Source organism: Pagrus pagrus, assembly GCF_965226575.1.
Source record: "Pagrus pagrus genome assembly, chromosome: 6".
Lineage (NCBI taxonomy): Eukaryota > Metazoa > Chordata > Actinopteri > Spariformes > Sparidae > Pagrus > Pagrus pagrus.
This window is the reverse complement of record NC_140190.1, coordinates 31,417,332-31,433,125: the sequence shown is the minus strand read 5'-3', so window position 1 is coordinate 31,433,125 and position 15,794 is coordinate 31,417,332. Positions and strand designations below refer to the sequence as shown.

At 40.4% G+C, this 15,794-nt stretch overlaps 1 protein-coding gene and 1 long non-coding RNA gene across 2 annotated transcripts; both read left to right on the top strand.

The window, feature by feature from the left end:
* Positions 1 to 3,649: 3,649 nt before the first annotated feature.
* On the top strand, positions 3,650 to 8,342 carry LOC311258441 (E3 SUMO-protein ligase ZBED1-like; the record flags this gene model as incomplete). The annotated part of the gene is made up of 3 exons (XM_084354700.1): positions 3,650 to 4,936; positions 8,089 to 8,223; positions 8,337 to 8,342. The coding sequence occupies 3 exons, from the start codon at positions 3,650 to 3,652 to the stop codon at positions 8,340 to 8,342; spliced, it is 1,428 nt and encodes a 475-aa protein (XP_084210826.1).
* Positions 8,343 to 11,846: 3,504 nt separating this feature from the next.
* Positions 11,847 to 12,646, top strand: LOC311258822. Its single transcript, XR_014622783.1, has 4 exons — positions 11,847 to 11,907; positions 12,223 to 12,273; positions 12,353 to 12,397; positions 12,578 to 12,646. It is a non-coding gene; the product is annotated as an uncharacterized lncRNA (long non-coding RNA).
* The last annotated feature ends 3,148 nt before the right edge of the window (positions 12,647 to 15,794 follow it).

Here is a 15,794-nt window from a genome sequence, read left to right as displayed (position 1 = left end):
ATAGCTTTAATAGCCTGGGTTACTCTTCATAAACCAAACATCATTACTATTTCTGAGACATGGCTCCATGATAACATCAAAGATGACAGGTATATTTGGTGCAAAAGTCCTGAGCAGTTGGTGGCAGTGAATTTGTATCTGTATAAAAAGAGTCACACATGTGTATCAGTAAAGTCTCAGAGAAGGAGTTGCGCACCTGTAAAACTTTTTTGTGTCCCACAAATGCAACTCAACAGTTACACCTTCTCAAATTCTTCATTACAAGTGCACAAATCCTCTGTTACAAATCACAAATTAAGAAATTCCTGCTCTCACACGTTTTGCTCCAACACGTGCACGCCTGTATCAAAGAATGTGAAGATTGAACATCTGTAAATCAGTATGTGAGTTTGTGTAATGAGAGTTGCACACCTGTAGAATTCTTTCTCACAAATATAAATTTTTTTCTTGGATATTTTTTCAGCACACACACAAATCAGTAACTACAACTGCTTGACTCTGCTGCCACGGGTCACGAGTCAGTAACTACAACTGCTTGAATCTGCTGCTACGGGTCACAAATGCCGCTTTCCTCTTTCAAATCCCACGTCCCCCGCGCTCTGACTTCTGCACCAAATATCTCAGCGTAGTTGGGGCAAAAGTGATTTGTGTACCTGCAAGCGCGATTCGTATCTGTAGAGAATGGGGCGGGCTTTGTTCGGGGATCAGAGAACCCCAATTTGCCAGTTCTTCTTCTTCTTTGAGTCGTAATGGTGGTAGGCAAAGTTGCTTATACGCCATTGCTGCCAGCTATTGGACTGGAGCGTGGAGCCGACCGTGGCATCTTAACAGCAAAGCATCCCGCCTAGCCATCAGCCAGAGCTGCTGTCACATCTTGAATAGACCGCCTGACTCAGCGGAGGAGTTGGCGTCTAATTTTTAAGCAGGGCTCTACAGCGAGCATTTCACTCGCATTTGCCCCTAAAAAAGCTGGAAAATTATTTCGCCGCACAGTTTTTAACACATCAAACCGATTGGAAATCGGTCGAAGATTAAGCGAATAATTGTTTTCTTGACATTGCTTAGCGCCTCTTACCCATACCTGTACATGCACTGACGGCTCTGCTGGGCCTGCTCAAAAATGGCGGCTCTTTAGGCGTCAGTGTATATTATACCTATGGCTCCCCCCACCAGTTTGTCATATAGTATTGAAAGTCTTGTACCAAGGCTAGTGGTGCCTGAACCCAGCACAGAATGTGTAAGCTATGCTAATTTATACCTCTGTCATTATTGTATTTTTCCAGGAGGTGATGCAAGTGCAAGAAGTCTATTCAACACAAGTCAATTTTCACAAGACTGAAGGTGTCTCTGTTTAACTGGATGAAATGTGTGTACAGGTTTGACTAATAATACATTTATTTTGTTTGGTGTTTGGATGTCTGTAGCCCACTAAGCTCCTGTTGTCACAATACTGAGATTTCTAACTTTGGCAATATTTGTCTATATTTCGAATGCTGTTGACAATACTTCACTAAATAAATCAGTGGCAGGTTACCTTTAAGAAAGCCTAAATTAATTTATGGCCTTTACTGTACATTAGTCATTGGGTTTTGACTGAAATTATTTCATACTATTTCAAGGTTTTCTCAAGGACTGAGGTTGCGCCAGGTTGATTTCATGATGGACAATGTTGCTGGGTCCTCAAGAACCCTTTCAAGAATGGCAAAGCAACTGAGGGAGGTCTGTGTGACAGCGATGGAGAGGCTGCGTCAGAGAGAAGGACAGAGAATTGGGGGAGGGAGGCATTTCATGGTGATAGATGAGAGTCACTTCAGACATAAAAGAAAGGTAACTTTTTATATTAACTGCTACAAATTGTTAAGCTGCTAATTATGACTTAGTCTTGTGCCCGACGTTCAGGTCAAGACTGGACGAGATTTGAATGTCTGGGGAAGTTTGTGCAGGATTTTGTAATAGTGCTACCGCTGGCTGCGAGCAGCTTCCATGAAAAGGTAAAATAAGATTTTTCTTTTTCCTGCTCCTTTCTGAAAATAGATGCAATTGTTTGCTATTTCCTTTGGTACAATTTGAATGTTTCCATGGGCAGAACAAGCAAATGAAATTAAATGAAAATCTGTGTTAGTCTGTCGTCCTCAACCAATGGCTGGTTAGCTCTGCTTTGCACCCGCCTTACCAGAAATGTCAGCAATGCTAGCAACGAAAGGCCCACCCTAAAAGACTGTTGGTTGGTTTTGCAATACTGTTTTTTTAAAACTCACAAAACGTTTCCACCCAGGCACCCACTTATTTTTACAAAATTGAGGCGGAACTTCCCCACACAATCAATTTGAAATATTAGAGTCTGGAAATGAGAATTAACTCTAATCAACACTAATTATAACCATGTCACCAATGTGGAAAAATAAATATGCAGTATATTCAATAATAATTCAAGATTCAATATGTAAAACTTGATCAGAATTTTGGGGTAAAACAAAAGTTTTATGTGTACAACACTGCTTTTTTTGAAAGGTCTGTGAGCAAGGAGCAGGGAAATTCTCACCTGCTCTCGTCCTCTCAATCGCAGGGAAATGATCGGATTGCTGATTGACAGAAGCCTAGTTGAAACAGCAGGCCATCATTTATGATGTTCATGCTTATAGTGATGAAAAACAGAATGGGACAGAATCATTCCTATAGAAACTCTTAAATTTGGCTACAATAATCATCCATTTATAGTGATCATATTGACTTGGACAGATGTGACTATTGGATTCCATGGTAATCTTGCATTCTACTTTGTCTAATCGAATTTGTCAACTTGATGTCGAAGTGGCTGTCAGTGTGATATACAGTTGTTAAAATTCTACATATTGCACCTCTAATGAAAATGAATTTTCCCCTATTCCTGCTAACATTATTAATTTATCTGACACAATGTTAATAACCTCTTGTTTCTTGTTCTGTCATTTTTCCCAAAACACAGTATGGAAGGGGCAGGATGGCTGGGGGCTGGAAGCGGAGGAAGTGGGTGTTCGGGATGCTGGGGGTGCAAAGCACTCGGAGGCAGCCGGGGCGAAGACAGCCAGGGCAGCGCCCTCAAAGATGGTCAGGGAAGTCGGTGCTTTTCTTGGTGGAGAAGAGGTCGAGGAGGGAACTGGTGTCACTGATAGCTCATCATGTCAAAAGGGGCTCTTGTGTCATCAATGATGAGTGGTGAGCCTATTGAAATGCTCTGCCTCAGCTGGGATACAGGCATTTCACAGTAAATCACAGTGTCTCTTATGCCAATGCTGAGACAGGGGCCCACACCCAGCACATTGAAAGGGCATGGAGGTCATATGAAGAGACAGTATGGAGATTAAGGGGAAACCGCACTGAGCAGCTGCTTATAGACCACCTTTATGTCATCGAGTGGCACGCGTGGCTTGGAGGAAAGCATCGACATGGTCCGCTATAGGGCTGTCACTTTTTATTCGAAATTCGAATATTTGTTCGAATGTGGGGGGGGAAGTTCGTATTCGAATGTAATGACATGTTCGAACTCAAAATGTACAGTCTATAAGCGCAACTGACCGTTTGTAGTAGTTCGCCTTGTGATCCAGCAGAGGGCGCTCCTATTGACCCTTGACCCTATCAATTCAGCTAATAATGTATTGTTTGTAACGCAATGGAAGACACTAGCGAGCGAAGCCGTCCTGAGCGGAAAATCACAACACCAAATCATCTAAGGAGTAGCGTGTGGAAGTATTTTGGGTTCTACACCGTGGATGGAAAACTAACTCAAAAAGATAAAGCTGTCTGTAGACTCTGTACAAAGCAGCTGTCTTACTTTTCAACGACAACAAATCTGCGGACTCACCTGCTAGCTTGCCACCCACGCGAGGCAGCGGAGACCGAGACACCACAGACGAGCGGCGCTGCCGGAGCAACGTCAGGTGTACAACCTCGTCTGACTGCCTACTACTCGGCACACTCAACTTCAGCAGGGCCCTTGCCAGCAGCTCGTAAAAATGCCATCACTGACAAGATAGCAAGATTTATATGCAAGGATATGTGCCCCATAGGTGTCGTTTCGGGAGAGGGGTTTCGGGATCTCATGATGGAACTGGAGCCACGATATAAAATTCCAAGTCGGACCACAATCTCATCACACATAGTGCAAGTGTATGACACCACACGGGAAAACATAAAGACTATTCTGAAGGACAAGACTCTCGCGCTTACCACAGACGGATGGACATCGCTGGCCACACATGCTTATGTGACAGTCACAGCTCACTGTATTTCAGACTCATGGGAACTTGACAATTATGTTCTGTGTACTAAGGAGCTGAGAGGAAGCCACACAGCTGTCCATGTTTCAGAAAGCATCGGCAGCACTATGGATGAATTTGACATCTCCCGGGAAGCGGTTGTAGCTGTTACCACCGACAATGCTCTGAACTATGTGAACGCCATACGCAATCTGGGGCTTATTCATGTGCCCTGTTTGGCCCACACGCTAAACCCAGCAGTGCGCAAGGGGCTTGACGTGAAAGCCGTTGATACGGCCCTTTCCAGACTAAAGCAAACTGCAGCTCATTTTGGAAGGTCTCCATCAGACAGCTGCCTGCTGGAAGAAAAGCAGGAGCTCCTTGGATTGAAAAAAGAGAGACTAATAAATGACTGCGTCACCAGATGGAATACTACCTATGACATGATATGTCGTGCATCTGACCAGCAAGCAGCAGTGGCAGCTGTCATTTTTGAAAAGAAGATGTCCCATTTGGAGCTTAGCACTTCTGAGTGGTCTGTGGTTGAGCAACTAAAAGACACACTGAAACCTTTCAAAGTGGCAACTCAGGCCCTCTCCACCGATGCCTACCCCACAGCATCAGCTGTCCTACCTCTGCAGCATGTCATGATATCTCAGCTGAGCAGTCCGGATGCATCGCATAAATCAGCCATCAAAGAAGTGAGAGGTAGGCCTATTTGACTTTTCATTTTAATTAAACATTAAGTTCAAGCCTAATAGCCTAAACCTATATTACAACAATTTGTATTTTCCAAGAGGACTGATATACTGAAATCTCAAATTAACAAGATTAGAAAGATCAATATTAGCGTGTGATATAGCCTAGGGCTAAATGTATTTAATTATTTTCACAGGCAGGATGGTGGCAAATTTGAAAATGCGCTACAGTGAAGAAAGCAGAGAATGGATGCTTCTCAATAAAGCGGCCTTCCTGGACCCCCGGTTCTCTCGCTTAGTCCATCTTCCACCTGAACAGAGAAATCTAGTCAGCGATAGCTTGTCACAAGAGATGAAGGAAAATGAGAGAGGCAATGACTGTACACAAGCACAAGAGGAAGAAAACACACCTGCCCTGGGTGCGATGGGCAGCCTGTTTGGGGACTTGTACAAATCGAGTGACTTTTGCAACAGCAACGCCTTTCAGGAGATGCAAACTTAAATGAAGGAGACTCCTCTCTCTGCAGACAGTAACCCACTGCTTTGGTGGAGAGATACAGGGTGCAACAGATACGCGCAACTCTCAAAGCTGACTCGTAAATACCTGTGTGTGCCAGGAACCTCTGTACGCTCTGAACGGGTGTTCTCGTTGGCAGGTAATATTGTGAATAAAAAGAGAGCCGCACTTGATCCCGATCACGTTGATAAGCTTGTGTTTCTGGCTAATAATATTAGAAATTAAGCCGGGCCGACGGGGGCCGTTCGGCTCAGCGGGCCGCAGGCCGTTCGGCTTGTTCTGTGTTTTACCTTGTTTGCACAGTTTTTAGTTCAAAAACTAGGAGCAATTCTCTCCTGTTGTCTGTGATTTTACATTTTCTATTCAGGAAGGCTCTTTAATCTGAACTCTTATTTCTATTTTCTTGATGTTTTGTGTTATGTTATTAATAATGTAGCACGTGGGATTTTCAGTTTCACTATGACTGTATAAGTGCGGTCCAAATGTTTATTGAGAGCATTTTATTCAGATTTGTTAATACAGCTGTTCAAAAAACATTAATAGAAACATTCGAGTGCTGTATAGGCTAATATGTGATGTAAGACGGCCTGTGAAGACAATAAAAATCCTGAAAATATTGTCGCGTGGTTTTGTCGGGGGGGGGGGGGGGTATTCGAATTCATTCAATTCATTTACGAATCTTTTCAAATTAGTTCGAACTTGATTTTTTGAAAAACTGACAGCCCTAGTCCGCTAGGCAGGCTACTCCATGACATGAGACTGAAATACAGGTAGACTCACAGGCAGTGGGGAGACTGACAAGACAGAGACAGACAGGGGTAGACAGACAGACAGCGGGGAGACTGACGGGGATAGACAGACAGACAGTGGGGAGACTGACGGGGGGGGGGGGGGGGGGGTCAGTGACAGACTGACAGGGGTAGACTGACACAAGTAGACTGACATACAGGGAGATTGACAGGTTGGGTAGATAGACAGACGGGTAGACTGACTGAGCGCAAAGACTGATCGACAAGTGGCGGACATTTCTAGGCAGGGTAAACTGAGGGCAGCCTGATATAGCTTTGCAGCTTAAACGCACACATACACACACTGTGCTGCTATTTTCATGCCCCCTCACCATATTGTCATGTTACTAAATAAGAGATGTTCATGTTTGTTCAAAGCTCTCCTCTGTGCGAGTTGAGATGTTATCTGTAAAAATCTGTTTTATTCTGTTTCAAATAAAATGTGTAAAATTCTTTATATGTGATTACTTCAACTATATTTCAACTAATAGTGGTTAAGTAATGCTTATGAGGCAGTTAAGCATTTGTAATGTGTTACCTAAGGGATACATGTGTTACACTTTACAATAAGGGTCCAAAAAGCATTCACTAATGGTTAACTATGGTTAAGTAATGCTTATGAGGCAGTTAAGCATTTGTAATGTGTTACTAGGTCAGAAGCTAACTTAAACTCCTCTCTGTCGTCTTGTGCCGAGTAGTCCACTCAAACGGACAGAACCCATCACCAATAACGTTTTTATAAGAGTCCTGGTTGAACACTTTCACTCAAACTGGCGTAGATATTAACTAAAAAGTTTGCGTTTTCACTTTACAGTAGACAACCTGCATCTGTCGTCTTCCTCTGCTCGTCACTCTCACGCATCTCCACCCCCTGTCCTTTGACCTCAAAGGTGATCCAGGAATCAGAAAGGTCCCGAAAGTAACAAAGTCACAAAAGGTCCAAGGATAACAAAACCACAAAACATTTGTACAACTCTCTTTCCTATTCTTACTTGCATTTAACAAATATTATTACACAACCAATAATAAACATTTTAAATGCTGCATTCAGTAAACCTTTGTGGCAAAGCCTGATTAAAACTAATTGTTGAAACAAATTGTTTGTGTAACTTTTTTACATAACATTGGCCATTGCTAATGACATACACAGTAATTAATCTACAATACTTTCATTAAATAAATCAATTCAAGCTCAAATTTAAGAGTCTATAATTAGGCTATACTGAGCCTGATCTATTTATACCAGAGATTTTCTAATGAAGTTAATACCTTTTAAAAAAAATGTCACCTAGAGTAAAACTCCCCCTGCTACCCTGATTTGCATGTGTATAGCTCACAGTATTTTTATTTACATGTTAAAGCCTCCCCTAGAATTAGGGGGAGGGGGGTCATGGGGGGACAACTGCTAAGCAAGGCCCGCGTCAATTTCTGACAATTCACGGCAGTTTTCAGTGTTGCCTGTAAATTGCCGTGTGCAGCCATAAACCTGAACTTCCACGTCAATTTACAGTGCTGCATACTGACGAAAATCCCACTTTTCATGCAGTGATATTTGGATGGCCTCATTGCCCATCTCGAGACGCGTTTCAGTGAGGTTGGAGTCATGGCTGCATTTGGCATACTAGGTCCACAAGCAGCTACACTCCCTGATAACACTGTGCACACACACCTAAGGTAATAGTGGAGAAGTTCTGTGCCCGTGCCAATTTTGACACAGTCCTTGAAGAATGGACCTCTTTCAAGGAACAAGTCGTCTCTGGTCCACTCAAGGTAACTTTAAAACGTGATATTGTCACATAACGTTATCATGAACACTGTTCTGTGTTAATCATATCATTGAACTTTTTCAGAACAAGACTCAGCTGGCCATAATGTCTGACCTGTCTTCAAAATATGAAGAGTTTGGTGTCCTGTACCCAACCATAAGCCTGCTGGCTGCCATTGCACAGACGGTCCCGGTCAGCAGTGTAAACTGGGTACACAGGGTAAGAAATAGCTCTCAGAATGGGATTTGCTGCTTTAAGCTATCAGTATTTTAAGCTATCACTTTTCAAGCTTAAGAGTTAATGTATTTGCAGATTGTTCTGACTCCTGTCAGTTCTAAATGATGTTTAGTGGCCCTTAGTGGCGTGTCAGGGTATCGCACCTTCAAGGGCTGACTTGAGAAATACACACGCAGGGTGTGCTCCACCACAGAGTTGTTGTTGTCTGATCCTTGGAGTAGATCCATCAGTGAGTATAGTTGCTCTTAGTTGATTAAGTTACATCCTCATTTAATGACATTGTGTACTTCAGAGTGGTGTTAAAAACGCTTTATTTTAGTTGGGAAACCGTGCTAACAATGCTGATGCTAATCGGGACGCTAGCTGTTAGCATAGGCTGATTGAGTTCATTGTTGGGCCTTATTTGTGTTCTGTGTGTAAACCATTGCATGGGTTGTTGCCATTTGCTGTGTTTGCACTGTTGCTTACCTGATTTATAACCTGAAAAGGAAGGTGTGACCAGTGTTGTTGCACATATTTAATTTCAATTGTAACATTGTGTATATTTTCATTGTGTTGCAGTTTTACAAAAAAGTCTCAGAAGACTGCAGTAAATCGCTCTCAACCTGGAGTCACGCCTACTGGGTCTTTCTTGTTAGCTATCTGTCTACAAATACAGCTCACGTATTAGCCAGGACAGAATACAGATCAAGACAGACATCCGCAATAGGCTGCAGGGGGACCATCTTGCAGCCTGCATGCGGATCTCGATAAATGGGCCAGATGTGTCCGATGTTGCATATCAAGAGGCACTGGAAATGTTCTTCCAGAAGCCAAGAAAGATCCACTGTAGCAACAAAAGATGCACACTTTGTGGATAAAACCATTGCAAATAGTTGTTAATAGTTGTAAATAGTTATAAGTAATTGTATCTGTAATAAAAAAGAAAGATATAGCAAAAGTAGTTGTAATTGTTGGAGAGAAAAGAGAAAAATATTGTCAAAGAGTGTTCTAAAGTATTGTTATTAAAATGATTCCTGTTTGTTAACTGTCAGCCTGTTTGGCTGTCATTCTACCATGTGCATCTTATCTACTATTAATTCTCTTGGGAGGCATAATGAATTAATTATTCTTGGGGACAACAGTTACTGGCTTGATTGTTCTTCTTATGAGGACAGAAACTTATTTGATAGTGTACACCTCATGCAGCTCATTAATGAACCCACTAGAGTCATCTCTGCTTGACTGGATTCTTGTCTCAAATCCTGACAGAATAGTTAAGTCTGGTGTCATGTCTGACTGTTTAAGTGATCATTCTATTATATTTTGTGTTTGGAAAATAAAGGTTCCTCGCTCTCCTCCCAAATGTATTACATATAGACAATGTAAACATATTAATGAAAACAATTTCATTTATGATTTGATTTATATTAATTGGGACAGATTTCAGTTAATTCCTTATGCTGAGGGAGCATGGAACTTCTTCTATTCTGAAATAAACAACGTTATTGAAAAACATGCTCCGATGAAGACTTAGAGTCAAAGGAAGACACCTGCCTTGGATTAGTTCAGTACTCCTTAGTCTTTTTAAGCAGAGGGATAAAGCATGGGCTATATACCGTACATCTAGGGATTCTACTGACTGGGACACTTACAGATCACTTAGCAATGAATGTACAGTCAAAACCAGGACGCAAAGTCTAATTACTTCAAAGAAAGCCTGTCCCAAAATGTTCACAATCCAAGACGGTTCTGGAAGCGACTGAATCTCATTCTTAACAGAAATAACAAAAATGTTTTAACCCAGATTTAATTCCATAATGAGCCTATCTCTGATCCATCACTTATTTCTCATGCTTTTAACCATCATTTCTCTTCCATCTGTAGCTCCTTTTTTTGACTCTTGTTGGACTGCCAGCCCCTCATATAGTACCTTCTCTGACCATTCATTTTCCTTTAAAAAAATCTTGCCCAATGATGTTTCTCTTGCTTCACGTCAACTAAGAGATAACACTAGTGCTGGTCCTGATGGCCTTGAAGTTAAATTGATCAAACTTGCCATCCTGATGTATTCCCTTCGCTGACCTGTTTAATTTGTCTCTGTCCACCTGTTCAATCCCCTCGATCTGGAAATGTGCTAAGGGTACTCCCCTTTTCAAAGGAGGTGATCCCTCTGATGTAAATAACTATCACCCTATTTCTATTATTTGCACAATCGCAAAAACTTTTGAAAAGCTTATATTTAACCAGCTGTCTCAGTACTTAAATTCATTCAATATTCTATCGCCTTTTCAATCAGGATTCAGACCAAATTTTTCCACTACCACAACCTTGTTGAAATTCACAAATGATGTGTTCACTTCTTTGATAAGGGTCAATTTACTGGTGCAATCTTCATTGATCTGTCTAAAGCCTTTGATCTGGTTGACCACTATTTGCTTCTTGATAAACTTTTTGCTATTGGTCTCGATCAAAATGCTCTTCTCTGGTGTAATGCTTATTTCCATAATCGTCATCAATGTGTTGTCTTTCAAGGTCATCAGTCTGACTTTTAATTATTGACAAGGGTGTTCCGCAAGGCTCCACATTGGGTCTGCTTCTTTTTTCTGTTTTTATTAATGATCTGCCTAGTATTTTCCGTCATATCCACTTATCTACTATATATATATTTGTTTTCATCCAAAGTAACTGACTATGCATTCTCATTCTCAGGTATCTCCACCTCCAGTAAAATGAATGTGGTGATGTGGACTGTTCCGACAGGTTGTGGAAGATGAGGTGGTTTCTGAATTACCTCACCACTCAGTTCCAGTACCAGTTAAAATCTCTATGAAATCTGTAAGGTTTATGCATTGTAACATTTTCGAAAGAGAAAGATGAGACCAACTGAATGTAATACTTAATAAAATTAAGTTTAAGCTATCACATGGTTTTTATTTCGGGTTTCTATCTGCTACAGAGACTGAGAAATGCATGTTTTATTAGGCGATGCCGATTTTTTTATTTATTTCAGAGGTTTATAGAATTCCCTAATTTTGTATTACCATAAGGGCCAATGGATGTATTTATAGATGATAGCCAAGGGTGTAAGCTTTCAAATGTTTTTTATTTCATCTTTCTATCTGTTACAGAGCCTGAGAAATTACGTTTTTTGTAAACGTTGGCACTTTTTCAAAATTTTTCAGAAAACCTTCAGGTTTTAGAGAGTCATTTATAGAAATGCCATAGGTTTTAGTTGTTTTTTTTTTTCAGGCGGCCTCAGGCCTAAATGGGTTAAGGCAAAAACCATGCAGTGTACTTCCCTTGACTAAGGTCTGTGATTTTACAACTGAGATTTATTTACATTTATTACTGTCTTTGGCACTAACTAAGAAAATATGTTAACTCCCAATTATCTTCTCTTTCTATACCTTCAGTTGTAAAATATCAGGAAAACTTTTTTGCTTGTTTGCCTATATTGTTGTTTTATTTTTAAAGGCAGACATGTTCCTCTGTCTTGCCACGTTTGGTTAGCTTGATGATTGCAGTCATGTTCCTTTGACTTCTCTGCAATTGTTGTCAGGTTGTTGACTGCACATATCTAAGACTTGTCATACTGAAACTTTTTTTTTTTTTTTAAACAACAGTGATCTTGCAAAGCAGCTGGTTCCAGGTCCCTGGGTTGAGAAAACAGGGCAAGTCATTGAGGTAAATGTCTTTAACATTGTACTATTTCATCTGGAGATACCACTGCTTTCATGGGAATCAAGTATCACAGGATCATTCTGTTGCTGTGTCATTAGTAAGAGGGCAGCCTGCAGCTGATACTGTAACTGTATTTGCTGGGTGAGAGCGAGTTGCTTAAATGCAGAACCTTTGTGCTCCCACACTAATTATTGAACTTTGTCCACATTAATATACACACCCATATGACCTGACTTGTCCCATCAAAGCAATGCCATCTGTTTTATTAATAAGTTGTATTTGATATATTGTGACATTTGTTTTACTGTCATGGTTCAGGGACTTCCCCAACAGACACATGCAAATGACTGTGGCATTTTTATGATAATGGTAAGCTTACGATAGCATAAGCTTAAAATTTGCTGAACATATTATCAATACTGTAACCTATGTAATTTTTCTGTTGCAGTATACCTGGTACCTCATTGTTGGTGCACCATTCAACTTCATTGTTGTAAGTTGAACAGATAATTTGATCATTCAGTAACAGATAAATATGTTATAAATGGTCAATTCTTTTAGTTAATTTAACATAGCAGTGTGGATCATTAAGGCCAGCATGTTCCAACATAGAAATATACATGTTAATCATTGCAATCATTGTGGATTGTGAGAATGTGCTCTTCCTTTAAAGACGACATGCCAGTTCTGCGGAGATGGTGGTGTGCAGCACCGATGGAAAACCTACACCTGGAAGGGTATGATTGACTTACCCTTTGTTTGTTCTTTGTTGATTTGATTTACTGTAACATGAAAATATATCTCAGTCATAACAGGCAGGCAGACAATGATACCTGTTTTCTTTTGCTCATTCCAAAGCCTGTGTAACTGTTTAAGTGAATGCATTAAGAACTGCTTCTCTTCTTTTCCCATGGTAAAAGCATTTCTGGACTTGCTAGCACGTTTTGTACAGTGACTTGTCAAATAATGCATTCTATTGTTTCTCTAGCTGGTTGAAAGTGTCACCCTTTATGACTATTTTTCTAATTGTATCATTTGTTTCCTTAGACATGGAAGAAGGTTTGCCCATTTCACAGAAGAAGGCAACCACATGATTCATGGGCTTCTTTCACCTGTCTTTAGACTAAAACGGAAAAGAGAGTCTAATGAAGTGACAGAAGAAAGAATATGTGACATCACAATCACTACTGACTGATATGATAGTTACTTTACATGCATGTGTAATTAAGGCTTTCGTCAGAAGGACACTGGTGTCACCAATATCCCGAGAGGCAATGACAACCCGAGATGCATGTTATAATAAATACCTGAAGGACGTTTGTAATGTCATTTTGTTTTTTCAAGTTTCAGTAATAGTGGCCATGAACTAACATAAAGGTCAAACTCTTGCTCCTTTTGTCAGCAGGACCCATTACAAGTGGGCAAAAACATTACAACGATGGAAGAGCCCTGCTACTCTAAAAAGCCTTGCGTTGTCCATCAAACAGAGTTGTTAAGTGTGTAATTAATGTGACTTTATCATTACACATTCCATGTAGAGTGCGTTCGATATATGATATTAATGTTTAACGTGGAATGTTATGTCAATTTAGATTAATGAATGTGAGGACAACCCAGAGTTGCTGGAGGTTAGTGAGAAGCCATCCAAGAATTATTGACCTACAGTTTTTAAGATTATTAGTGAGAATTGTATTTTGAAATTACATGAAGCGGTAAAAGAGGCACAGCGGGTGCGCCAACTTCATAGTGCTGACCTTGTACACTGGATATCAGCATGAAGAGATAATTACCATAGCATTAGCTACATTTCAATGTGAAAGCCTTTATCAATATGAAAGGAATCTGAAGTCATTTGAAGTCACAGGTCGCACTATCAATATGGACCATCACCATCCTCTAAGTAACTATTTGTTTTCAGGCTATCATAACCGGGGATCTTCTGTCAGAATGGGAGCACAGGAAGGAGAGGCCCACCCTTTATTTTGAAGATGAACAACTTGACCAAGTTGTCTCCTTCCTGTTTTCGGTGTTGGGAATGGATGGTAGGGCAGGTGTGATTATAAGGAATTAATAATTATTGAAAATAATTATTAAAATTAATAGAATACAAATTAATAAAATGAATTTTCAAATGGTTAAAAACGGGGCACCACCCTGAAATCAGGGACCAATAACCAGACCAAAATAAGTCTCAGAGAAGGGTTCACTTTAAATATAAATATTTGTAAAATATTTACAATTAAAGGAACAGTGAAGGAAATGAATCCGAGCACTGACCATCACAACCAATAAATGCTACAAAACATATGCACAAAATAATCACAGAAAACTGCTATGTACAAAATAATAGACTTTATTATTGTTAGCAAATTGATTAAATCAATAATACTTTCAATAAGCACAAATCAATTACTCAACCAAAGCAGCTAAACTTTGAAACTAAACTAAGACAAACTCAAGCACAAATAACAAACAAGCATGGGTGTGTGTGTGTGTGTGTGTATCAGAGACAAAGAAAGAGGAGCCAAGATGGCGGTTGTAGTCAAAGAAACAAAATGGCCTAGAGCCAAAATCGTGGTCACGCTCCATTGGAGGGTGACCACGAGGCTTCTGTCTCTTAAGTCATAAAAGGGAGATATCACGAGACACACATATCTTATGTTATAGCGAGGTCATCAATCATAAGTCTCCAACAGGTCACTCATAAGATTACGTGTGTGCGCGCGTAACCCCTAATATGTGTGTACATGTAGGTTAGTTAAGAGAGAGAATGAGAGAGAGCAAGACAAGACAAAGGGCCAACGCCCTTAGCGGCGGCTAGGCTAACACTCCTGCTCCACGGCGTGGAGGGGCTCAAGTCAGCTCGTAATGAGCGAAAAGTGAAAGCAAACATCATCTTTTACAACGTAAAACAAACAGCAATAAAAAGAGGGACATGGCGGTCCATAAACTTACAGAGAACAATGTAGCTCACAAGCATACAATACACGCTAACTTCTAGTATCTGCCCAGACACTAATTAAGCCTCACTTGTAGTCGTGTCTTCCTTAAAGGACTCTAACCCGACATCAAAGGACTCTAACTCTACATTAAAGGACTATAACCCTACATTAAAGGACTCTAACCCGACATCAAAGGACTCTAACTCTACATTAAAGGACTCTAGCCCTACATTAAAGGACTCTAGCCCGACATCAAAGGACTCTAACTCGACATCAAAGGACTCTAACCCTACATTAAAGGACTCTAACCCTACATTAAAGAATCCTAACTCTACATCAAAGGAATCTAACTCTACATTAAAGGACTCTAACCGTACATTAAAGGACTCTAACCCGACATCAAAGGACTCTAACCCTACATTAAAGGACTATAACCCTACATAAAAGGACTCTAACCCTACATTTAAGGGACTCTAACCCTACATTAAAGGACTCTAACTCTACATTAAATAATCCTAACCCTACATTAAAGGACTCTAACCCTACATCAAAGGACTCTAACCCTACATTAAAGAATCCTAACCCTACATTAAAGGACTCTAACCCAACATTAAAGAATCCTAGCCCTACATCAAAGGACTCTAACTCTATATTAAAGGACTCTAACCCGACATTAAAGGACTCTAACCCGACATAAAAAAACTCTAACTCTACATTAAAGGACTCTATCCCGACATCAAAGGACTCTAACTCTACATTAAAGGACTCTAACCCTACATCAAAGGACTCTAGCTCTACATTAAAGGACTCTAACCCGACATCAAAGGACTCTAACTCTACATTAAAGGACTATAACCCTACATTAAAGGACTCTAACCCGACATCAAAGGACTCTAACCCGACATCAAAGGACTCTAACTCTACATTAAAGGACTCTAACCCGACATG